Genomic DNA, 25,526 nt, shown 5'->3' on the forward strand with positions numbered 1-25,526 from the left:
TTAGGTAAACACAATGAGATAAATCGGTTTTCTGGACACTGACAGTAAAAAGTATTTTTTCAATTGTAATCTGTTATTTCTGCAATAAGGTGGAAGTTTTTATTGCAAACTGTTCCCGTCGTGAGTTTCTCTGAGAAATGACCGTCAGGTTTGCGTCAGCGCTGCTGTCAGTGGAACAATACTGCCCTCTAGTGTCCGAGGGACGATCACGCTGCCTGGCATGCTGGCTTTGGCTCGGATGTGGAAGTGTACGGATGAGCCCCTTTCCCAGGAGTTAGACTGAAATTAACATAAGACGGCGAGCTAACAGAATAAATTCATAAAACATTAAAAAACAAATAAATAGGAAACATTTTTGAGTAAAGAAGGACGGTAGTGTCCAGCAATAATAATTAATAACAACAATAATTATTTCCTTTTTGGTTTCACTTGTGAGAATCAAGTCTGAGAATAGAAGACGAGATATTCTGTATATTTTGATTTGAGGCAAATTTGAGATGAGCTACATGAAAGTTATTCGTCTCAGGAGTCTGTGCATCACATCCTCTGGTTATAAAGAATCGCTTTTCAACAATAACTAGGAGCACAGGGAGCTCTAAGAAGACACGGTAAAGGCAGAGGATTAGACCTGTGGTTCATGGCTCTGTTAACGTCACTGTAACCAAGTATGTTGGCATCTGAGCTGTAATTATGAACAAATAATATTGAGGAGTAGTTTCTCGTTTTTAAAAGAGACTCCTAATAAATTCTCCCTCTTTTATGGCTTAAACCTGGATTTCAAATGTTAACCCAGCTCACCCACTAACAATTCCAGCTTTCCAAAACTATCCTTTAATTGTGAAAATGAGGCAGCAGAGCTCAGGAGTGAAGCAAACAAAGAAACAAGAGTCCTCCTGCTTTCAAACACTTCTCCAGCCGGAGGTGTTTTCCTCCTCACGGCCGTTTAAAGCGCAGGAGGATGAAACTGCCAGGGATCGTTGGGCGTCTACTGCACGGTGAGACAGGAGAGGAGGTCCAAGGAAATGACTCGTGGCATCCACTTAATGCAGAGAGGGAGGAACTGTGCACGTCAGCTGTTTGTTGTTTCAGCTGTGATTTTGCATATTCATAGACGGTGCTGATCGTTTCTGCAGTGTGTGGCTGATTGCAGAGAAGATGCAGGTGTGCACGTGCATGTGTGTTTCTCAGAGAAAGAAATGGGAATTTGTGAACATGTTAGCACATTTTCACCATCACACCATTGTTCTGAGTCTTGTGGCAAAAGCAATAAAATGTTTGCTCTTTCCTTCGTGGACTGTGGTGCAGAACAACAAGAACAACAGGAAGCAGCTCAAATTCTCAGTGCTTTTTAATGTGTTTGACAATATATTTCCTCGTTTTTATTGCTATTGCAAACTCGTTCCCCTCACACTCGTCCCATTGCCACCACGGCTTCAAGGAACAGAACCATTAACACTGGTCGTACGCCAACACACGGGCAGGAAGGAAATCCATTTCATGGAAAGAACTTTTAGCTTATTCTCGTGAGTTTATATTCCAACAAAGTGCCAAAAACATGAAAATAATAATAAAAAAAATATCAGCCCAATTCATGGGCTGAACCAGACGATTAAAATAATTATAATAAAAAAAAAAAACAGTATAAAATACTCGTACGTAACTCAGAGCACACAATATAATGTACATCATAACCACTGTAACCACTGGAAGAGAAGGTCGGAATAACAAAAACAGCCAAGTCTAATAGAGTGGAGCTACAGGAGTAGTAATATGACCTTTGGATAAAGAGTATTGTAGGCTTAGCACATCACGTAGGTCAAAGTCAGTCAACAGCTAGCACCATCGCAGACTTCAGTTTTCAGGATCAAGATACAAAGATACAGAAAAGTCCAGAAGCATTCCTTTAGGAAAGAAAAGAAACAAGTTGAAAGTAAAAAACACACACATGTAAAACAGCTGATGGCTCTCGGGCCCTGATTTATATTCTCTTTTTGATAAAAGTCTCTTGTTGTAACGCATCCGTCCATCCACGTCTCTCACGCTCTCTCTCTCGCCATGGCCTCGGCTGCTTCTAGTCCGGGAAGCGCTGGCAGGCCTTTTTCCAGCGGCAGGCGGTGCACCACTGATCCTTGCGCTCCACCCCGTACACCTTGCGGCACTTCTTGGCCTCCCCGCGGCCCTTCCTGCAAAGAGAAACGAATCGCGAGCGTCAGAAAGGCAAAAAGGGGCAACAAATAAAGACACAAACTTTTCTAGGCAGGAAGTTCATGGAAATGTGATGTAAGCAGAGGACAGACACTACAATCAACAGAAAAAGCTCCATTTGTAAGCAGCCGAACTCAAAACTTAGGATCAAAAAGTTTCATCACTGGTAAATGGCCTGTGTTTGTACAGCGCTTTACTTAGTCCCTGTGGACCCCAAAGCACTTTACACTACATTCACACACTGGTGATGCTACACTGTAGCCACAGCCGCCCTGGGGCGCACTGACAGAGGCGATCAACATCAATCATCAATAACAATTTTTAAAGCTCGCCCGACTTAAGCCCCCCGAGCCTTGTCTTCCTGTTAAAAAGAAGTTTCTCCTTCACACTGTCGCCGAGTGCTGGCTCATGGGGGTCTTTACTTTACAAAAGAAAGTACTACCAGGCAACTGTCCTGATTTGGACATTTATAAATAAAACTGAACTGAATTAACATGTACATTAGCTTAAAAAAGCACTACACACAAAGAAGTGGAGTATTAGAAATGTTTAAATGTTAACACCATGAATGCCTCACCTGAAGGAGCAGTGAGTGCAGGAGGGCGACACACTCATTGGCTGCAGCCTGTTCTGCTGGAGCCATTGTTCTCCGACGCTGACGGACCGACAGCGAGGTTTCACCATCTGAGGACACAACCAAAGCTTAGGCACAACAGCGCCCTCTGGTGGAAGAGTTAGGCAGTGTGGCCTTTGCACAGCAACAGAGCTGTCGAAGCCCCCTGCCCACTATGAGTGCAACAGTATCAAATGTTGGACATTTGATCCCACCTTACTATATGTAAAGATACATGTAAGGCAGACAAAAGACCCACCGGAGTGTTACTGTGGCTGAGGCCGGGGGTGGAGGCGGTCCAGCCATGGCTGCCAGGGCTTCTGGGGGCCACAGACAGGACAGGGCTGCAGGCCTGCGGGACGCAACAAGGGACAGACAGATTCTTCACATGTGCAGGATCTCAAACTGCTTAATATAAAAAGATTAATGTTGGGCAGCAGAGTTGAGCAGAAAAGACATGAACACACTACACTACAGCCTATTATCACTTTAATATGGCAGCGTTAGCAAACATATATATGCAGATTAAACTGACACACCTACAGTTAGGAAATAAATCTACCTGGGTTCTCTATTGGACCTGATTGACAGGTTTCAATATTGTAATGTGTATTTATATAAGCTACAACTGCTAACATAGCTAATGTATCTTATTAGCCTACAGTTGCTATTAGAATTTTTACATGTGTGAATTCAGAATAAAAAAGAAACTTAATGGAATAAAGAACCAGGCAAATGTTAGAAATGAATACAACTCAATCTTTTCCCATGTTAAAGTCCAATATTTATATCGAGTTTAGCTTTTATTTAATATTTACCAATAAAAAATACATAGCTGTTTAGCTAGCTAACGTTAATGGCAACAAGATATTACTACTGTCACGTAAAGTGAAGGAGAACTGCACAAAATACTGCAGGTTTGTCAATAATAATGCCATCTTACATATTATATATTATATATTACATAATATTTATATTACATATATCCACTTGTCATTTATTTGGTTTGCGGCTTTGAAAGGGTGAGGACTGGGAGAGTTGGTGGTCATGACGTTAGCAGTTTTACCCATTAGCTTATTCCAAAACACGAGTTATCCTCCTGTGCTGTTTTATGGACATGTGACAACCACCACGGCGCTACAAAACCATGACGTTTCCCTCTGCGGCCAATGCAACACAGTTTGTGCCGTTCACGCGACTTGGCTGTGAGCGCATTGTGCTCGTTATGCAACGACCAGCAGTCGGTCTTTTTCTCTGCTCACGTTTGGCTCTATAGTGTAAGGAGGATGTTTACGGACAGTGAAACAGAGAAGAGAAGCACAGTGACTGTGAATGATAAAGCGCTCCACACTGCCCTCCTGTCCCTGTGTCCAATATTAGTTCCGATTACTTAAATGAGTTTTAAAAATACGGACCTCTGGCCGCCCATCTGGTGTTTCCCGTCCAACATGGTTCCAACCTGAGAATGACTTAATTTTCATCAACTATCTGCAGCTGGTTAGCTTAGTTTAGTTTATGTTAAAGTAGCGTGAAGCCTAGAAACACGGTGGAAACAGCTAGAAAAATGGGATCAAACCAGAGATATTTCACCTGCAAATGTGTAAAACATTTATGGAGCTAGCAGTCCATTAAACCCCAAACTAGCTTTCACAATCACTGCCATAAAGAAGGTAACTTGACTAACTAGCAGCAACATGTCGTGTTCTCTATCATGACAATTCAAGAGAACTTTGGTTGGCTTCCAAACACTTGAGTGTAAGCAGGTCATTTTTACACTTGAAACGAGTCCTTACATCAGCTCGGGCGCCAGATAGTTACAAAAATAATCAGTTTGAGACTTTTCCCCATAACGATCAACTAAATTTTTTTTTTTAAATTTTACATTTTTATTTATTTAAAAGGGACAGTGCAGTTAAACATAGTTCAGGTGCAAGACATGAGACTGATGTACCGCACATAGGTTTATAGCTACTGCTAATTTTCAACAATTGTCCCTTGTTGGGCTTACAATCTAAATAAATACATATTACAATAAAACATACATTTTCATAAAACCAAATTACATCATAAATACAATTACAATTGATAAACAATAATTTAAAATAAAATTAAAATCATCAGAAAAAATGACTACAACTTTGGTTTCCCTTTAACCACACTTTAACCTTCAATGTAAAAGATCTAATGTCTGTGATCAGTTTGATATTGGTTGGAAGTGTGCTCCACAGATGGCAGCCTTTATAGAAAAAGCTGACTGACCGAATGTAGATCTGCGATATGATATCTTGCAGTTGCCGTTCACCTTACTCCTAGTAACACGATTACTGTCTTGTCTCTGAATGTATCTATTGAGACACTCTGGGGCCATCCTATTTATACATTTAAAAACTAATTTAAGATAACACCAATGATTAAAACTCTTAAAACTAAGTAAGTTATATTTCTGTAAAATGTGACAGTGATGCCACCGAACCGATTTTTTATCCATTATTTTTAAGGTTTGATTATATAAGGACACCACAGGCTGAATTGTAGATGGTGCTGCTTGGGTCCAAACTGTCATACAATATGAAAAATGCGAAAATATCATAGAATGCATAAATATCTGAGCTGCTGAAGTGGGTATATAGTGCCAAATTAACTTAAAACAATTCAGATTAGCCTTGACCATCTTAGAAATCTTCTTTACATGCTTGTCAAATTTCAGATGTAAATCTAAGATTATTCCTAAAAACTTAAAATCTTTGACCTCCTTTATTTTTTCATTCCCTAGGTTGATTTTAAAATCATCAGATGAATTTTGTTTCCTAATCGAAAAACACATAGAAACAGTTTTTTTTAAATTCAGTACTAAACTTCCTCGTGATAAACCATCTTTTCCGACGAAGCTGCTTCCCACTCCCTCTGGTAAAGCGTCTGAGTATTTGCACCGCCTCACATCCCACTGAGAGATGGAGGTGGTAGGAAGTATCTGCACGGCTAAATATTATGATGATAATCCACGGCGATAACCCAATCAGTAACAGTGGGCGTGTCTATAGCAGAGAAAAACAGGCCAGTGTCAGTGGAGCGCTGTGGACAGACGTGGAGCCGCCGGCAGCTGTGACACACAGAAACATCGACCCGCAGTTCAACCCACTCTCACTCGAGTGTCTGCCTGCAGGAAGAAAGACAGATGTGGCACAAACACTGCCTAACATTACTGCTTTTTTAAAAAGGTCTGTTAGGAACATTTTTCAGAATGTGTACATCAGGTTTTAACCGCCGTACTTTTGCACTGGGAGATGTTTTTCTGCTTTTTGCAGGCTGGTTAGAGTCTCATCTCCGTGGGAAAGCGAGCGAGCAGACAGCTTGGTCTCTCACTGTCACAAAGCATCCATTTACAGGCTCGTGGTGCAGGGTAAATGCAGGTCACCAGTGAAATGTGCTGCTTTGTGATGCATAAACAAAGTTGTAGCTCGCTGATTCGTTACAGAGGGGATCTGCTCGGGGGCCTTGGGTAAAGAGGACGTCTGCAACAACACCGTGACCACGTAACACGAGACGCGTGCACAAAAACTGCAGTAAAATGAAGTTCACGTCCCAGCTGAGCTATTTCGCAGAAGGGGAATCGAGACAGTTGCTTCTGTTTCCACATAGAGCCAGGATTCCTGGAGGCCAGTGGGAAAGAGTGACATTTAGAAGGTGAATTCCAGTGCTCATAAATCGGACATTCAATAATTCATGCTAACAAGGGCCGCGCTGTCTCCTTACATTGCCCTGAAACAATTTCACTCCCCAGAATGCCGCCTTCTTCTTGTCAACTCCAATTCGGCGAAGAAAACAAGTAATTATTGAAATTATAGCCAGCTGCACAGGTATCCTGTGACCAAACTTACATGACTGCAAAAAAATGCCCCGAAGCTAAACAGAGTCAGAATGATTTAGTTTGAACAGCCTGCAAAGACCATTTAGCTCAGCGGTCTCCAACCGTTTTTGTGCCACGGACCGGTTTATGCCCGACAATATTTTCATGGACCGGCCTTTAAGGTGTCGCGGATAAATACAACAAAATAAAACTAGAACTGGTACCGAAAAAAAGAAGATTTATTCATAACACACGTGAAAAGACCCAGGAAAACCGAGTAAACGATAAAAACGATAACAAAATAACGCTGAAAACCGATAAAAACCCTGAAAACTATACATTTCACACCTGAGCCTCAACTCTCGCAGCCTGGTACCAAACGACTCACGGACCGGTCCGAGGCCCGGGGGTTGGGGACCGCTGCTTTACACGACGTCGAAGCATCGAAAAGCAAAAGTTTATATTGGGGCCAGCTTCACTGTGACAGGTATGATTCCCAGCTTTACAACTGGACTCCTACATCTACAGAGGAGGGAAGTAATGAAGTACAAATACTTTTTTACTCGAGTAGAATTTTCCAGCATCTGTAGTTTAGTTGAGTAGTTTTTTCTGACATCATTGAATTTTTACTCCCTGCATTTTTAAAAACATATATATGTTCTTTCTCCTCTTTACATGACACAGCTTTTATCAGTGAGGGTGGGGAGTGTCCCCTCCACCTCACTCAGCACCGGAGCTCCACAGGGCTGCGTTGTCCTGCTGGACTCACTGCACACCTACGACTGTGTAGCCACGTCACACAACACCTCCATTTTTAAGTTCGCTGATGACACTGTCGTGGTGGGCCTGATCTCTCATAACGTCGAGAAGGCCTTCCTGGAGGAGATCAGGAACCTGCAGAACAACCTTCTCCTAAACATCAGAAAAACGAAGGAGCTGATTGTGGACTTCAGCACAAAGCAGGTGAGAAATTACTATCATCAGTGGAGAGAGTAGACAACTGCAGATACCCGAGTGTTCACATCACACAGGACCTGTCATGGTCACATTAACTCTCTGGTGAAGAGAGCAGCGTCTCTTGTTCCTCAGACGACTCAGAGACTTCCACCTACCTGAGAAGGTGTCAAGAACTTCTACTCCTGCACCATCCAAGCATCCTGTCGGGAAATATCTGCGCCTGGTATGGGAACAGCACGAAGCAGGACAGACGAGCCTGACCTGGAGTCTACTTACACCAGGGGTGCAGCACCAAAGCTTGAAAATCATGAAAGACCTCCCCCATCCCAACAACGGACTATTCTGCTCACATAAGGCCGACACAGAGAAAGAGGAGGAGCTTCTCTCCTGGCTAAAGGACTGGACTGCCTACATATCTCTAGACACCATTGCACGTTCACTTAATAACAACATGTATCTGGTCTCTCATATCACATCACTGTGCACTTAATAACAAATACATGCACTTCAGTAATAACCTCTTAACTGTTTTGACTGTTCACTGTCAATCACACACTCTGCTGCACCTTAAAGTTTTAACTTGATTTTTCATTTCAGTTTTCTTCTGGTCTGCACAGCAACAAACTGCATGTTTGAATTTTAGGTTAAATTTAAAGGTAACAGCTGCTCTTTGACACTTGTTATACTAGACAGAGCGTTACTGTAATCTGATTACTTTTTTCAAGTAACGAGTAAAGTAAGGGATTACTATTGCAAAAACAGTAATTAGATTACCGTTACTTTCCCGTAGGAACGCTGCGTTACTGCGTTACTAAAACCGTGATTTTTTGCGAGAATGTCTCATGACAGTGACGTAAGCGAGTGCGACGTTCGTGACAACAGCTGTGTGCAGATCAACAATGGATCATATATCGAGTGCAGAGAGAGTATGAGCGTGCAGCGTTTAAAGCGTGGAAGTACTGACCTTACTTTGAGTTTGATTCCATAAAAAGTGACAAAAACATTAGTGTCCGTTGTGCGTGGGAAGAAAACTTCTTTTTACAGCGAAAAAAACCCTAAACTTCCAAACAAGCACCGAGTAGCTACGACGTAATGGGAAACTCACAGAGAAACTCGCGGATTCTTCCACTGACCGCTGCACACCTGCACCAGGGTAACCCTCCGCCTACCCCACTCCTGCTTTACAGGTGAAAATAGAGCAACAGGACCGCTAGTCTTTGACTTTATTTATTTTCTGCTGTGTTTTACTTGCATCTATTCGAAAGACTGAGTGTAAACACACAAAATATTTTATTTTATGTGCTGGAATGTGCAGAAAATAGGTTTAAATGTTAAACTAATTTCTTCCAGTCAGAGAATGTTGCAGATAATTAAATTTTTACTTGATGCATAAAGTTAAAAGATTAAAACTAATAAAACAAGTTTTAAAAAGAGACTTTTCCATTTGATTACATTTTGTATGATGATTATGCAGAAAAAGTAGAATTGGGCTGAAAGATCTATCACTTTATCACCTATTCAGGTTGTAAATCCTGTTTTTAAAAAGTAACTAAGTAACTAAGTAATTAATTACTTTTGAAAATAAGTAATCAGTAAAGTAATGGGATTACTTTTTAGGGGAAATAATCAGTAATTAGTTACTGATTACTTTTTTCAAGTAACTTGACCAACACTGATACTGGAAACCTAAAGGTTAAATTTGATGTTGTCATTTTTAATCACGTATTTGTGTGCGATGCTTTTTTAAACAAAATTCATTGAAGTTTGCAGACATCCATCAATGCGCAGCTCTCCTAAGATCCCACCACAGCACTTCAGTTGACTTTGACTGGGCCTTTCAGAATCTGAGATACTTTAGCAGTAAGGGAACATTTAGACTTTATCCACCCCAGCAATTAATTTATTAATATTAAATAGGAAAATGAACCCATTCTGCTCATTCCCAGCTACATGTTTGAATTCATGGACTCTACTAGAGCAGCTTTGATTTACAGTTCATAATAATTCTTATTTAATTAACACCTTGGTTAAAAAAATGTTTCTTTAGCTAGTCTCTGATTGGCTGCCCCTCATAAACAGAAGGTTTGAACTGTGGGTGGGTGGAGCTTCAGCATCCAGGTCTGTGTGCCAAATTGGACCATACTGACGACCATATTGGGGATATGGCGTCTTACTAACATCAGAGCCACGAGCAGAAACTGAACGGAGCGTTCTGACAGGCTCGTACGTACACTGAAGTCATTATCTGAGACTTTCAACGATTTTAACAACATGTATGAGTGAAGATGGAGAGCAACAGCGCTCTACCCACCTGATAGAGGTGCTCCGAGTGAATCTGCCAGAAGCTGCTGGGGGCCGACTGGCTGAGCTGACTGGGCCTGCTCAGGCCCGGCCCAGAGCTGGAGTTGGACCTGGGTCTGTGAGCTGGGAGGAGCTCTGAGCCTGGAGGAGAACCGCAGGACGCCCAGCTGAGATGAGAGGACGAGGCCTGGCCCAGAGCCTGCTGGGCTGGAGCTGGACTGGGATCGACAGTGTCACAGGATATCTTGGTGTAGTAGAAGTCCTCCTCTCGCTGGGACTGGTCTGACCCACTGCTGTGCATGTGTGGCAGGGACACACCAGCGGACACACCAGTGGACACACCAGCGGACACACCAGTGGACACACCAGTGGACACACAGAGAAAAAGAGTGAGTTGTGTGTTTGCAGAGTGAGTGAGAGCAGCACTTACTACGACTGAAAATCTCCCTTCCCCTAAGCGAGCAGAGCTTCCACAACCTGAAAATTTTATTCCCTCCTGTTTTTTTAATGTTGTTTTGAAGCTGAGAAATGTTCCAGAAGGCCGACCTGTCTGGTTTTAATTCGGCTCAGACTACCAGCGAACACCTGAAAAACATCCAACGTCAGCGAGTCCTTAAAGTCACCAATTAATACTTATTTTTAGTGGATTACTAACATTATATGATACGGCAGATAAAGCATCATATAAAGTATTTTTGGCCATTTGTGCAATGATAGGAATATTTTACTGCTTCCAGCTGCTCCCAGCATCACAAAGAAAACTCTGCATCATCACCAAGAATGGAAAAAATAAAGAATATTTTAAATACACATATTTACACAGTATTGTTCAACCATGAAATAATTGTGGGAAAATTCACATTTTTTGGAAATGGAGCGTTTAGTGAAGTGATGCAATTTTAAATAGAACGATGAAATATTAATTTGGAATAATATATGAACATGGAGCCTCGTGCTGAGGATGAACGTCCAATCTGATTGGCCAGGATCAAGTGTGTGTGCAGTTATTCTCACCACAGATATTTTATTTTAATTTCGACCGTTGTCTGCGAGTGGGAGGGTCACAGTAACACCGCATGGACTAAATGAAACACATTGTGCGCACATAACATGTACGTGATTGTGTAACTGCTCTTATGGCTGTGTTTCTGTACAGAACACACACTGCCGTTAGCTGAAAGTTTGTTGTTTGTTAATTCATAATAATAGATCATTATGATACGTTCTTGTTTTTGCACACATTTGTGTCAAATCAGCCACTGTCGCCTCGCCGAGGTTCATCCTGAGCCAGGAAACAACTTTTTACTTTGTTATTTTTTTTAATCTACTTTAAAAATTGTTTTAAATTGTTCCCACATCTCTGCTAAGAGTGACTGTAGATGCATGAAAAGGTTCAAAGTGCCAGCTCACCCCAGATGCAGCACACGGATGTGTCTTTTTATGCCGACTGAAGACGTGAGGACTTTGCCACAGCTGGGCCACAGGCATCTGTACACACTTCTGACGGAGCTCTGCGGGAGGAAGAGCGCAGACGGCAGGTGAGCGTGCACAGAGACATGTCCAAACTGCAGAAAGGCTGTGTTGATTATAGCGGCGTCTTCAGTTTTCCCGGAGCAGCCGTGCACCTTTGGTTTTTTGGCAGCGAGCTCCTCCCCCTGCTCCAGCTCCATGTGCAAGCCTTCGTCGGGGCTGCTGTCCATCTCGGTGACCGACGGTGAGGGCGCCGGGCTGACGTTGCCGTGGTCCCAGCTCCAGTAGCCGCTGCTGCCGCTGTCTGAGAGCTCGCCTCCGCCGCACTCCATGTCAGCGGGTGAGGATGATGAGCCAGCTAGAGGAAGGTAGAACCGTGTCTCAAAGAAAGCCTCGAGTCTGTCACAGAGCTGAGGGAAACGGACTCCCGCATTAAATCGGTGTCTATAAATTGAAACCTTCTGGTTTAAATATCAAATATTCTCTGTTGCTTTTTGGGATGAAAAGCTTCTCGTGCTGTGACCTCTCTGCCCGTCCTACAGCGAACAGCAGCCTCCTGTGCTGCTGCCAGGCCTGTGTTCAGCATCTGTTTACTCCCTCCTTTCTGCTCTGTTCCCTCGTCACACATACTTTGTTTATTGCTCTGCCAAAACATTAAAAATAGCAGGTAATGTTTATCAAGCTAATAAACGCTGATTGAATAACACACATGGGTTGGAGCTGGAGTGAGTTGAGCCCATGTTCTTTGTGTCACAGTTGAACAGCAGCTGTGTGTGAAACAGCTGTTTGGGCATCTTTAAGGAGTTCCTCCATCGAATCCTGTTCTCGATTCTTATCGTCAGATCTGTGCTCTACAACATCTCTGTTACAGCAAATATTACAGAAGTTAGTTGAGTTATAAACTATTAATAGTTTACCCCATGCCGTGTCAAACTGCTGACCACCTACTGGACCAAAGTCCACATTATTATAACTGAAGACTGGACAAATAAAACCTGTTTATTTGCTATAAAGCTTATAAAGTTACAGCTCTGCTAAAACCTTTAATGAAGTGCGTGCCATATTTGTGAACTTATGTTCACCTCTTCCTGTTAAAAGGACGTTTTTCCTTCCCACTGTCACCAAGTGCTTGTTGACTGATTGCTGAGGTGACTGCTATTGTGACTTGGTGCTAATGAATATGTGGTTGAGGAGATACAGACCAGGTCCAGGATCTGTTTGTGGAGAGCTCTGGACCACAGGGCTGCAGGACAGACTGGTCAGGACCATGGCTGCCATGATCTCATCCATCTCCACCGACTCCGGGCTGCGAAAGCTAAAGATAACATACAGAAATATTCTGGTAAAATCAGGTCCGCCCTCACATACTCTGACCGAGCAGCAACATCTGAAACCAGGAGCCAACAAATGCAGTTCCTCCACTGGCCACTTGAGGCCGTCTCAAACGAGTCGGTCCCCATAGAGTCCCATATTAAAAGGCTCAGTTTTACTGCAGACACAAACGTGTAGCTTTAGCCTGTATGGATAGTTCCCCTCTTCATAACAACAATACAGGCGTCAAAACTGAATGCTGGTCACAGGTAGCTATAGGTGACCTGCTGCCCTCAGCCATTTTTATGCTTTTGCTGCCTTTAGGAGCCTTTTTAATGAAAACACACTAGGGCTGCCACAAACGATTATTTTGATAGTCGACTAGTCACCGATTATTTTTGCGATTAGTCGACTAATCAGATCATCATCCATTGGACATAAAACTACAGCTTATTGCACCAGCAGCATCTGCTCTTATATAACTATCATTAGCTTACAGCTTTAAGTGTTTAAGGTCTGTGCTAACTAAAAATAAAGACAAGATGATAGTTTATTAAATTTTAATGAAATTTGCAGATTGTTTCGGTGAAGTTTAATAAACTCCTTGCTATCTAAAATATAACAGGACACCGGAGTAAATTCTCCAGCATCTCACACTTCTGATAATCAGCTGTCTGCTTGACGTTTATTCAGCTGTGTAAAAACTATAACTTTAATCTCAGCCAAACCGATTTACTCAGGAACAAATAAAATACTAAAAAAAGCCAAACAATAACACTTTAAGTTATCTAAGTGACTTATATATCATGTTTAACCTGAGTAGCGAAAGACGGCGGTGGGTTTGAAAACGATTTGCCGGGAGTCCGGTGTTCTCACGGCTCTAGTTAGCCTAGCCCCCGGCTAGCTATCGAGCTAGTGGCTAACAGACGTCTCCGAAAACGTCGGAGCGCTTTTGAAAATATGTGGTGTCTTGATAAACTGAGCAGATATTTGAGGTTTACACAGCTACATTCTCGCCTGAAAATATGTTAAACGTTTATTTTGTGACCCAGAAAGAATAATAAGAGTAATATTAAAACTAACTAGCTGCCGCCATTGTTGGAAACTGAGCTGGGCTGCGCTATGAATTCTGGGACACAGCTACTTCTTCTTCTGGGTTTAACGGCAGCTGGCATCCTTGTACATGCAGTGCTGCCATCTTCTGTTTCAGTCCGTTATTACACTCTTAAATCCTACTACTTATTCCTGCGTCTTTTGTGATCTTACAAAGCTTCAAACGACGCGTCGACTATTAAATCAGTCGTCGACGATTTTGATAGTCGACGTAATCATGACTAGTCGACTAATCGTGGCAGCCCTAAAACACACATGTCTGTGCTCGAGCTTCCTTCAGTCACTGACATTCTGTTGTTTATCATCAGACTGCTGCTAACCAAATGTGTTAGCATTAGATGCTAACTTAGCACGTATAGTAACTTGTGCCTCCCAAAACAAAGAAACAAATCCACAACACGGCTAACACTGAGCTTTCAGTAAAGGGTGACATCATCTTTTCTATATGAACGTACAGTCTATGCCTCGCTGTGCCTCACCTGTATGGCGCCTGCGCGGTGACGAGGTGCATTGTGGGTCCCACTGGCAGCGGAGCGGCCAGGTTGCTCTTGTAACGGCCGCTCTCAGCCTGGACGCAGCTCTGTCCGTACACCTTCAAAGCGAGGCAATGACACAGTGAGTTCCTCGTTGCAGCCTGGAAAAGTTGTCCATTTAGTGTCTCACCCTGGTTCAACAGAAACCGTCCACTCAGCTCGTCAGTGGACGCTGACACAACAGACAAAACACTGTTCAGGCCTTATACGGGTTAAGCTGTTTACATGCGTCTGCGGTACCCTGCTCCTGAGCCCCACTGTGGCCATGAATAAAGCAGTTAGGAGAATATTTCCTGTCCATCTGTGGCGTCCTGCACGCAGACGGCATAATCTGCCAGTGAAACAGCGTGCGAAGGAAGTGGCTGCCAGCCTCTGACCAGGCAGTGCATTACATCTAACACAGTGGAAAGAAATAATGATCGCATCGAGTTCTTTCTCAGTTTGGGTTTGAACTTTGGGACGCGTACCTTTTTGCTTATTGTGGTTCTAATGTGCTCAAAATGCCATGCAAGCCTGAATTTCACGCACAGACAACAGAATACATGTCATCGCTGTCAGGCTTCTCACCAGAGTGTGTTGCACGCCAGGCCCGTTGCTGCCCTGCTTTGTCTTAGAGACGCATGCCTGCCGTCCCACCGGGCAGGCCGCCGTCCCGTCTGGCCCCGCTCCAGCTCTGTCCTCGGGTCCCGTAGCTGCCATTGGTGCTGCCGCACACTGAGGGACTCGGCACAGTGTGACACCTCCCTACACACAGGACGCCGAGTGAAAATATGTCACAGCGTTATTCATCTTCCCACAGCCACGCAGCTAAAGTGCACCTCGGCGATGTCGGACTGTGACGTTACATAAAACTTTACCACAAACGAACGTCCTTCGGTAACTTTGGTCGTAATTTCTGCCCAGCTTCCCTCTTAAAAGGATTAAATGATGAAGGCTATTTCGATCCAGGGAGAATATGCTCGCGGTGAACCACGGCATCAAATGACAAATATGCTCGGTCAATAAATATGGGGATGTAAACAGACGGCAGCTTTGCTGACGAGTGACTGTTGGCAAACACTCGTTCCATCTTGCATCTCTGCGCCTCGCAGTGCAGCGCAACAACACCACAGGAGATTTGAAAAGGATTGCAGGGATCTGAAGGGAACACAGACCTGAGTGGATTTCGATCTGATCGCAGTCTTGCTGGAGTTTTGCTGTCTACTCCGATAAAGTAGGAAACTCATGACGCCTTATAGAGACCTAATTTGGCATTTGGGTAGATTCGGTGTGGCCTGCAGCCCACAGAGGGTGGGGGCAATGCTGCATTCAGTAAACGCAGGAATAATCCAGATATTTTGGCGACTTTGCAGTGGATTCACAGTGTTTCTGTGTGTTTTGGTGCTTTTTGACAAAGTCAATGACCCAAATTTTCTAAAGAGTCTGCATTTTGGAGTATATTCATGCTTACATCAATAACAATGCAAAAAATCTAAACTATATGTATAAAAGATCAGAAACAACATGGATTACTGCTTTATAAGAAAGCCCTCCACAAAGCCAGAACAGCTTACTACTCATCACTGATTGAAGAAAATAAGAACAACCCCAGGTTTCTCTTCAGCACTGTAGCCAGGCTGACAAACAGTCAGAGCTCTGTTGAGCCAACCATCCCTTTAACGTTAACTAGTGATGACTTCATGAACTTCTTCACAAATAACATTTTAATCATTAGAGAAAAAATTACCAATAATCATCCCACAGATGTAATATTATCTACAGCTACTCTTAGTACCATTGATGTTAAGTTAGACTCTTTTTCTCCAATCGATCTTTCTGAGTTAACTTCAATAATTACTTCCTCCAAACCATGAACGTGTCTTTTAGACCCCATTCCTACAAAACTGCTCAAAGAAGTCCTGCCATTGATTAATTCTTCGATCTTATATATGATCAACCTATCTCTAATAATCAGCTATGTACCACAGGCCTTCAAGCTGGCTGTAGTTAAACCTTTACTCAAAAAGCATCTCTAGACCCAGCAGTCTTAGCTAATTATAGGCCAATCTCCAACCTTCCTTTATATCAAACATCCTTGAAAGAGTAGTTGTCAAACAGCTAACAGATCATCTGCAGAGGAATGGTTTATTTGAAGAGTTTCAGTCAGGTTTCAGAGTTCATCACAGCACAGAAACAGCTTTAGTGAAGGTTACAAATGATCTTCTTATGGCCTCTGACAGTGGACTCATCTCTGTGCTTGTCCTGCTAGACCTCAGTGCAGCATTCGATACTGTTGACCATAATATCCTATTAGAGCGATTAGAACATGCTGTAGGTATTACAGGTATTGCACTGTGGTGGTTTGTATCATATCTATCTAATAGACTCCAGTTTGTGCATGTAAATGGAGAGTCCTCTTCACACACTGAGGTTAATTATGGAGTTCCACAGGGTTCAGTGCTAGGACCAATTCTGTTTACATTATACATGCTTCCCCTAGGCAGCATCATTAGAAGACATAGCATACATTTTCACTGCTATGCAGATGACACCCAGCTCTATCTGTCCATGAAGCCAGATAACACACACCAATTAGTTAAACTGCAGGAATGTCTTAAAGACATAAAGACTTGGATGGCCACTAACTTTCTGCTTCTTAACTCAGATAAAACTGAGGTCATTGTACTCGGCGCTGAAAAGCTTAGAAATATGGTATCTAACCAGATTCTTACTCTGGATGGCATTACCTTGGCCTCCAGTAACACTGTGAGGAACCTTGGAGTCATTTTTGACCAGGACATGTCCTTCAACGCACATATTAAACAAATATGTAAGACTGCGTTCTTCCATTTGTGCAACATCTCTAAAGTTCCCAGACTGAGGTGCAAAAGTGTCACCTGGTGCTGTTATTGCTTTTCAGATGAACATGTTAAGCTTTTAGCTTATTAGGATCAAATATTCATATACAGAAGCTGGTGGCAACTTTCTTATTTGAGTTATATGAACTGGTATAAAAGAAGAAGAAACAAGCAAAACAACGTACAATAATAACATAAAAGAAGCAGTGCTTAAACGGTATACAGTTTCATCATGCATCATATTTCACTGTATCAAAAAGAAATCCTTGAATTATTTAAAGAACTGGATATTTCTTTATTCACTTGCATGTAAAGAAACCTGCACCAAAGGGATTCTTCGGGGACACGAATCATCTCTCCCATTCTTTTCTGTGCACCCAAACGCAGCACAAAGCCCGATTTCCCCCACCTTTCCACCAATCAGCGCCAAGTTTCAGTAGTAAACAAGCGGCACCGTGTGGGAGTGCCGCCGCCGCTGATTGGCTGAGCCGGGGCTTTCAGGAACACACCCCCGTTCCAACAACGTGTTCAGACACGAGTTTCGCCGGGAGGGACTGAGCCGGACCACAGAACACAGCCGAGATTAAACTCATTTCCAACGCAAAGTCACGTAAAAGCACGGCGTGATGATCCTGGTTACACGCGAGACATTTGGTGCAGCGATGAATTTCAGGCTGGAACGCACAAACAGTGACGTGAAAACAACAACACGCCAAAACACAATAAATGAGGCCATTTCTGCAGTCGTATTAAGTTCGTGTAGAGTTTCCACGCATTATATTGCAAGGAAGTAAAACCCTAAAAACCCCGGGCGCGTGCAGCCGCACGCAAACGACGCTAACGCCGCAGACGGAACAACAGCCGCGCTTCCAGCTGAACGTGTCGCCTATTTGGGACTAAAAAGATGCGTCATAGAAAAACAAGTCGCAGTTTATGATCCCGCAATTACACGACTGATCTCCACCCGGCAACGCAGACTGGAATCCGGAGAGACCCCCTCCCCCTCCCGCGGCTTACCCGGTGCACACACACAAAACTGTACGTTGGCTGTTTTCTGCAGAGCAAAACAGCATCTCCGCTTCTAAAAACAGCGCGTTTTACTCACTCCGTCGGGGGGAAGTCCTCCGCTCAGAGCTGCAGCTGCGGGTCGTCGCTGCCTGGTAGTCCTGCCGCTCGCCGGGCTCGTCGGTCTGCCGGAGGAAAAGGGGGTTGGGTCGGTCGGATACGCGCCTACGTGTGTCTGCTCGGTGGACCAATGCCGGGGGTGACAGCTGGGCAAGAGCGCAGAGATATGAGCCTGCAGCGCGCCGCGCACAAAAGGATGATCTAGGTGAGGGGTTACCAGAGCATCATCGTCATCATCCAATCTCTGTCTGTCTGTCCGGAGCACACAAATCTGCTGCGTCTCAACATGAGCACCACAAACGGATCCGTCCTTAAAAATTGTTTTTTTTAAAAAAAAGCAATTATTTATGTAATTACTCTGCACTGTACCAAGATGCAAATCTTAAATATCAAAAAATGATGATCATATATTCCATAAACCAGGAGGTGACAGGCATCTCCACAGACTGTTATCAATCAGTTGTGTCAAACATATGGCCCGCAGGCCGTATCCGGACCAGCAAAGACTCCAGTCGAGCCCACTGGAAGGCTTTGCAGAGATTGACAAACACTGGGACTGTTCACGTGTTTGCAGGAGACAGTGTTGCCAGGTCGGGGTTTGAAAGGGTCCCGTCACTTTTAAGTAACTCTTCATTTCGTGTAGAGGCGCAGAGTCAGAGATCTGAACTACAGGTATGTGGAAAAACCGAGCCGTCACACGCCATCGATTTGTAAACGGTTGGTTAAATACACCTTACATGTCCAAGATGTGAATTATAGATTTATTTTTTTAAACAAGCACATCTTTTGTCTTTTATTGATCCGACCCACTTAGGATGAAACGTGTTGCATGTGCCCATGAACTAAAATGTCTCCATATGGATGTTTGGATCGTAGCTGCTCTGATGCCACGCTGGACGCGTAGCACAGCCCAGTGATCAGACCCCCACTAACTGTTTATTCAAATGAAAGAAGCTGAAAAATGCACGCAGCGTATCGGCCCCCAGCTTCACACGACAAAGTGCCTGGATACAGATCAAACAGGACTTACATGTGTGTTTTAAGCGTGTGCTGCAGATCCCCTTGCCTTTGTGTGTGTGTGTGATTGTTTCTGTGTGTTTGAGAGGCCGGATTAGTGTCGGCTGTCTGCACCCTCTCCACCAGACATCCAGTCAGCAGGGATTTTAGGGTCTGAGCGCCTACACTGCCACAGAGAGAGTAACCCAATCCTATAGTCCCAATATGATTCCTAAACCACACAGAATTCCTTCCCTGCTTTATTTCAGCCACTAATGCCACTGTGTTTCCTTCAAAGGTCGCTGCCGACTGCCTCTCCTGGTTAGGCAGATCAAAACCGACAGTGCGCAGGTTACATAGCAGGACCTACTGAGTGAACAATTAGAGCAGCAGGATTTTAACACTGTGCTGCTGTGCAATAGATAATCTAAGAGTTGCAGTCAGGGAGGAAACGCAGGAGTCAGTAGGTGGTAGCAGAGTCTGAAATATCAGGTCATCCCAAAATGAGACATCCTCTATTTAACACAATGGTAGCAGACAATGAAGGCTACTTCTGCCATGCTAGCGGATGAAAACGCCAAGACTCTGATGCTGTAATGTTTACCATACCTGCCATCTTCCTTTTTTGGCTGTCAGATTAAAATCCAGAGGTGACAGGGCTTTCTCCATCGCCGCTCCGAGACTCTGGAACAGTTCTCCCTCTTTTATAAAATCCTCTTCCTCTTTGGAAATCTTCAAATCAAATTTGATGACCTACCTCTCTCCTACCTACTGACACCATTCAGTTTGAGTGATTCTGGTCTTTTATCTCACTGGATGATGTATGCATGTGTATACACATGTTTTATGTTCTTGTGCATATGTGCATGTACATATATATTTCTACAAACAAGTGTATATGAGAATATATATATATATATATATATATATATATAGATAGATAGATAGATAGATAGATATGGATGTCTTACAATGTTTTTTATCTTATCTATTTCAATTCTTTTGTATTGGATTATATTATCCCTCCGTGCAGCACTTTGGCCGACACTTGATGTCTTTTAAATGTGCTATATGAATAAAACTGACTTGACAGATTGCTAATATTTTGTAAATGATTGTATTTTAAATCTTCTGATGGGTAAATTATGCGCTGAGGATTGCACCGGTGGCCTGTCACATGGAATGTTTTAAAAATGCACCCTGCTGCACAAAGAAGCCACACCCCCACCTGCGCCTGCTCCACGGAGCCGTGTGGCCAAAGAGAGCGAGAGTTTCAGAGGTGATGATACATGAGATGTAGCTCTGTATCTCTGACGCTCCACCCAAGTCTCCACACCAGGCTGAGTGATGCACATATTAGAACTACATTTTAAACACAGGCTCAGCTGCTCAGTCCTGTTGCATGCTGAAGCATTGCATGAAGCAGGGCAACTTGATTTACAACACAGTAATGAACACTTTTGAAAAACATCACAAAACTAAAGAATGTAATAAAAAATCAAACTCTGGGGTTGAAATTTTGAATATTCAAGAATCTCCAGGAAGGGTTAAGGAGCATGCACGCAGGAAAAGACCAGCAGCAATGTGCCAGGATGGCACAGCCATACATGCCCTTGGAAGAAGGTTTGCGTGTCTCACAGCAAGAGTGTGGACAAGACAGCAATAGATGGGCCATTACATGAGTGGTCACAGCTGTAGAAAGGCATCAACCCAGGAACATGATCAGTAACTACTCCTGTGCAAAGAACAGGGGGAGCTCTGCCAGAACTCCAGTGGGCTTCTGTGCATGGTCAATCTTCAGACCCAGTACCACCCTTATGCTGCACAGTGGGTCCCGGGTTCCTCCTCGTGTGGATCAATGCCTGACCTTTTGTTGCCGAAGATTGAACTAATCATTTCATTCAAGTGTGTTGATCCAGGGTGAGATCTAAAACCTGCAGGACACCGTCCCTCGAGGCCTGGAGTTGCCCACCCCTGGTGGAAGTATTCAACATCAGTGTCTCCTGCTGAGCCCTCCCCACTTCACACCAGTGACCAAAACACAAACAGCATGTATAACTTACATTTTCAAACCCCAAGCAGGCAATTAAGAGCGCGTTGTTTGTAATAATGATCGGACAAAACAGTTTTCCACACCTTTAATGTACAGTGCCAAGATAAGCCTTATCAGTTATCAGTGCTGCCTCACTAGGGTGTGTGTCATTTGAACACTTGAGTGGATTTACATGGTGAAGGATGGTGTGACAGCAGGCATTACAAGAATGATGACTCCACCCTGCTTTGAGATGTTGTGACCTTTGGTTCACATTAAATCGTCTGCAAATGCAGACTCCACTGCAATCACCCGCTTTGTTCACAGAGCCGCTAATGCTACGAGTCATCGGCTAAGCAGAGAGGAGCAGAGCTATGAAAGTATGAATGAAAACACGAGGTGAGAAAAGTCCTTCTTATCACAACATGTGTGTCAACATCTGCATAGAGAAAAAAAGTCACTTTATGTTTTCATCATTTGTGACTCCGACCCTGAAATCTTCAGCACTCATTTAAAAATAGCAACAATATTAGCACAGATTTAAAGAATAACAGTGTCCTAGCTTTCTTGTCAAATATGAAGCTATCGATAGCAGCTGGTTAGCTTAGCACAGGGGTGGGCAATCTCAGTCCACGAGGGCCGGTGTCCTGCAGGTTTTAGACGTGTCCTCGAACCAACACAGCTGATTTAAACGGCTAAATTAGCTCCTCAACATGTCCTGAAGTTCTCCAGAGGCCTGGTAACGAACTAATGTGATTCAGGTGTGTTGACCCAAGGTGAGATAAAACCTACACCGGCCCTCGTGGACCGAGATTGCCCAGCCCTGGCTTAGCATAAGGAAGTGAGAGGAAATGGTTAACACTAATTTGAGCATAATCAGCCATGTCTGCCTCAAAGATGCACACACCCCCTAACGAACCTGCTTATGCTGATATTCAAACACAAACTTGGCTGGTTTGGCCACAGACGTCTTTGACACTGTGGACTCACTCAAATATTTTTACATACTCACCAGATAGCTAGCTAGCTAAAAGCAGCCGCAGAGCCTGAACCACAGACAGCTGTGTCGCTATCGTAACAGTGTGAAGCGTCCCCAAGAGAACGGCTCGAGGCGTCTTTCTGCTGAAGACCAGGCCAGAAATAAGGCAAAGCACCCTGAACCCCGAGATGAAGTAACTGATATATGTTATTAGCTTTAGCGGCTTTTTTAAAAGTCTTTAGCCTTAGCATGAGAATCTGTGGACACATGATTTCAATCTTCTTAGCGCCAATGAGACAGCACATTTTTAAAACTGTAAATACGATCTGTAATAAAAAAACTAAAGGTGACACTTATTTAAACCAATCAGAAAAGAGCTTCATAACAATGACGTGATGTAGTTAACACACTGCAGGTGTAGTTTCCCAGCGTACTCTGAAGCTAAACACACATTGAAATTAACACCAGTCAGAGTGAAATAAGCTCAAAGACTTGAGAGATGCGCCTGTGACCGACTGCTTTAATGTCTCAGCTTCAAGATGTTTTGATTTTCACAGTAAATCAGTTCAGATAACTGCTTATATTTTCTATGTGATGAGTGGACGCACTAAAGGCAAAGACAGGAAAGTTCAGCTTACAGGATCCAGACTTCTACAAAAGCTTCCATAATGAAGACTATAGGAAATTAAACAGCATCCAAATAAGTGAAGGTCTGATTTGTTAAAGTATGGAGGGTAGCTCGAGCTGGCACAGGACAGAGCCAACTGTCCCTCCTACCCTTCCTCTTCTTTTTCCGTCCATCTGTGCATTTGGGATATGATCAAGTGTGGGAAACGGGTTTCTTTGCAGCGGGATGTTGTGGATGATTCGTCCGGATTCTTGGGAGCTCCTGTTTTCTGGGGTGTGTGGTTGGGGTTCAGGAGTATAACTGATCGTTTAATTTGTTGCTGCTTTCGGCCTCTGTGTCGAGAGTGTGTGTGGAGGCATGTTTTTGTGGTTTCTCCATGTGGAGCTTGAAGAATCGAGGTCTGGGAAAAAATCAGATAAGAAAATTAAGTGCAAATGTTCATTTACATGCAACTGAAATGTCTTCATCTGTGTGAACTCACTGGACGCGTTTCCCGACTGTGTGGCAGTCGTTCCATCGGATCCTCCTCCTCCTCTTCCATCAACATACTGTGATGGAGCAGGACCAAAGAGTTAGGACAGCAAGGACATAGAGTTCTGTAGGAATGAGTCCTGAAACCAGGAAGTGAGCTGGCATTTCTGCACTCTGGGAATTTTTAACGTTTTATCTTGTGCCATAAAAACATGTAAGAAAAATCACGTGGTCCTGACCCAAATGATTGAAACACAACGTGAAACGAACACCCCGTCTTTATTTATTTAACAAAAACTAAACCAAAGTCCAGACAGAAGGAGCGTGTGAGAGAACCGAGTCCAGCTGGGGGACGGACGGCCTCACACTCGTCCCTCGAAGACTTTGGTCTAAGACAGGGGTGGGCAATCTCAGTCCACGAGGGCCGGTGTCCTGCAGGTTTTAGACGTGTCCTCAAACCATCACAGCTGATTTAAACGGCTAAATTAGCTCCTCAACATGTCCTGAAGTTCTCCAGAGGCCTGGTAATGAACTAATGCGATTCAGGTGTGTTGACCCAAGGTGAGATAAAACCTGCACCGGCCCTCGTGGACTGAGATTGCCCAGCCCTGGTCTAAGAGGAGCTCGTGGTCGACTCCACGAACTCACTGTCGACACAAAGTAAGCATTACTGGCCACAGCGTAGCAACAAAAGAGCTTCCCCTCGCAGACGCTTGTGGCTGTCACGGCGAGTCAGTGGTCGTGGTGGTATCATGGTTGCTTGACCTTTCATGGTAAATTTGGGTGGTTTAAATGTGCTAATTTGGTTATTTTGCCCTTTTGTGCCTCATTGCCTCTGCTGACAGCCGGCCTCCAACATCAGCACATATCCACAGTTTAATGCGTTTGTCTGAGCTCACTGCAGCAGAGATTGTTGAAACATCCTCATCCAATCAGGGTTTTGCAGGTAACTCCCACGAACATATAAAAAGCCTCAATAATCTTAATCTCTTCCTGACAACAGCGGTCAGTCTTCATCTGCAGAGAGCGCTGTGATATTGAAAACAAAAGGTCAGCGCTTCCCTGCGTCACCTTAAAAAGCTGTTTCACTTTTTAAATGGAGGCAGCGCACGTCTGCTTCCCTTTCATCTGAACTAAAATAAGTCTTTATTCATTTTCTGGTTGTTCCCTGCGTTTGTCTCTGCCAGTTTGCATTTATTGTGACGTCTCAGTAGAAACTAGAGACGGCTGCGTGGAGTCCTTGAAGTTTTTATATTTGAATGAACATCAACATTTCCATTTAATCGTTTAAGTAACGTCCTGCAAATGCAATAAACAGAGGAGCAAATGTTGAAAGTAATCATTAGCATTCTGGATTTTGGTATGAATTAGTTTTTGCCTTGCATCTTTGTTTCAGCGCTCCACATGTGCAGTAAAAGTCTTTTTGTAGAAATTTCAGAGAAAAACAAAAATGATTTCTGTCACATAATCGATTATTTTCATCTGTCCCGCCCAGTCCGGCTCTAATGAGCCAGTATCACTGCCTCTGCCTCCCTTTTGGTTCTTCATAATTAGCCAGTTATGGCTCATAATTGGAAGCTAATGAACTGTGGCAGGTAGTGCATGCAAGTTAGTTTCTACTGATGAGAGAGAACAAAGAGCCGGTTCATACCGCTGCGCCGCTCACGTCATAGGCGTTGTTGCTGCTCCTGTAAACGACAAGAAGGTAAAGTGGAGGTCATTAAGCCGTATGATGGCACAAAGGAGCAGAGTCCTGTTTACATGCCGATGTGCCATTTTGTTTTATGGCTCAAAACTCCTTCTGCATAGATTTACCAGTCCCATTGTTCACAGCTGTGTGCTCTCACAGCCCAGCCCCAGATCTGAGAGCGCTGCTTGGAGCACGAGGGCTACAGCTGAGCTCAGCTGATTCCTCATTTAGCTGCTTGAATCCATCATGAAAAACTTTGATCAGAATAAAATTAATTGGAAATTTAGCTTCTCTGGAAAAACGTCAAAATCACTCGGACTGGTTTCAGATTGCTTTGAGAAAAATTGTCCTTCATAGTTTGTTACACTTGCATTCTTCCTAGCAGCCAGCAGGTGGCGACAACTCTGTCCACAGGACA

The 25,526-nt window shown here is 43.6% G+C and overlaps 2 protein-coding genes across 5 annotated transcripts in view; both read right to left on the reverse strand.

The window, feature by feature from the left end:
- Positions 1-1,330: 1,330 nt before the first annotated feature.
- On the reverse strand, positions 1,331-18,523 carry znf395b (zinc finger protein 395b). Of its 3 annotated transcripts, none has more exons than XM_087851926.1 (10): positions 18,293-18,523; positions 14,918-15,094; positions 14,297-14,409; positions 12,596-12,708; positions 11,549-11,751; positions 11,334-11,434; positions 9,934-10,213; positions 3,078-3,170; positions 2,783-2,889; positions 1,331-2,183 (listed from the first exon to the last, which is right to left on the reverse strand). In XM_087851926.1, the coding sequence occupies exons 2-10, from the start codon at positions 15,047-15,049 to the stop codon at positions 2,072-2,074; spliced, it is 1,254 nt and encodes a 417-aa protein (XP_087708052.1). In that variant the 5' UTR covers positions 15,050-15,094; positions 18,293-18,523; the 3' UTR covers positions 1,331-2,071. The 3 variants fall into 3 exon arrangements, with proteins under 3 accessions (XP_087708052.1, XP_087708050.1, XP_087708051.1); XM_087851924.1 differs by having other exon boundaries at positions 9,934-10,216; XM_087851925.1 differs by lacking the exon at positions 18,293-18,523 and adding an exon at positions 15,208-15,986 and having other exon boundaries at positions 9,934-10,216.
- A 2,917-nt stretch (positions 18,524-21,440) lies between these two features.
- The window catches only part of LOC148098365 (uncharacterized), a 6,297-nt gene continuing 2,211 nt past the window's right edge, over positions 21,441-25,526 (reverse strand). For both annotated transcript variants that reach the window (XM_087852542.1, XM_087852543.1), the window contains exons 3-5: positions 25,070-25,106; positions 23,429-23,495; positions 21,441-23,347 (exon numbers count right to left, since the gene is read on the reverse strand). In XM_087852542.1, coding sequence (XP_087708668.1) covers positions 23,256-23,347; positions 23,429-23,495; positions 25,070-25,106 — 196 coding nt within the window. In that variant the 3' untranslated portion in view covers positions 21,441-23,255. The remainder of the gene's footprint in view (positions 23,348-23,428; positions 23,496-25,069; positions 25,107-25,526) is intronic.

This window comes from Neolamprologus brichardi, chromosome 15 (genome assembly GCF_056152115.1).
Source record: "Neolamprologus brichardi isolate AB-2024 chromosome 15, ASM5615211v1, whole genome shotgun sequence".
In the NCBI taxonomy this organism is placed as follows: Eukaryota; Metazoa; Chordata; class Actinopteri; order Cichliformes; family Cichlidae; genus Neolamprologus; species Neolamprologus brichardi.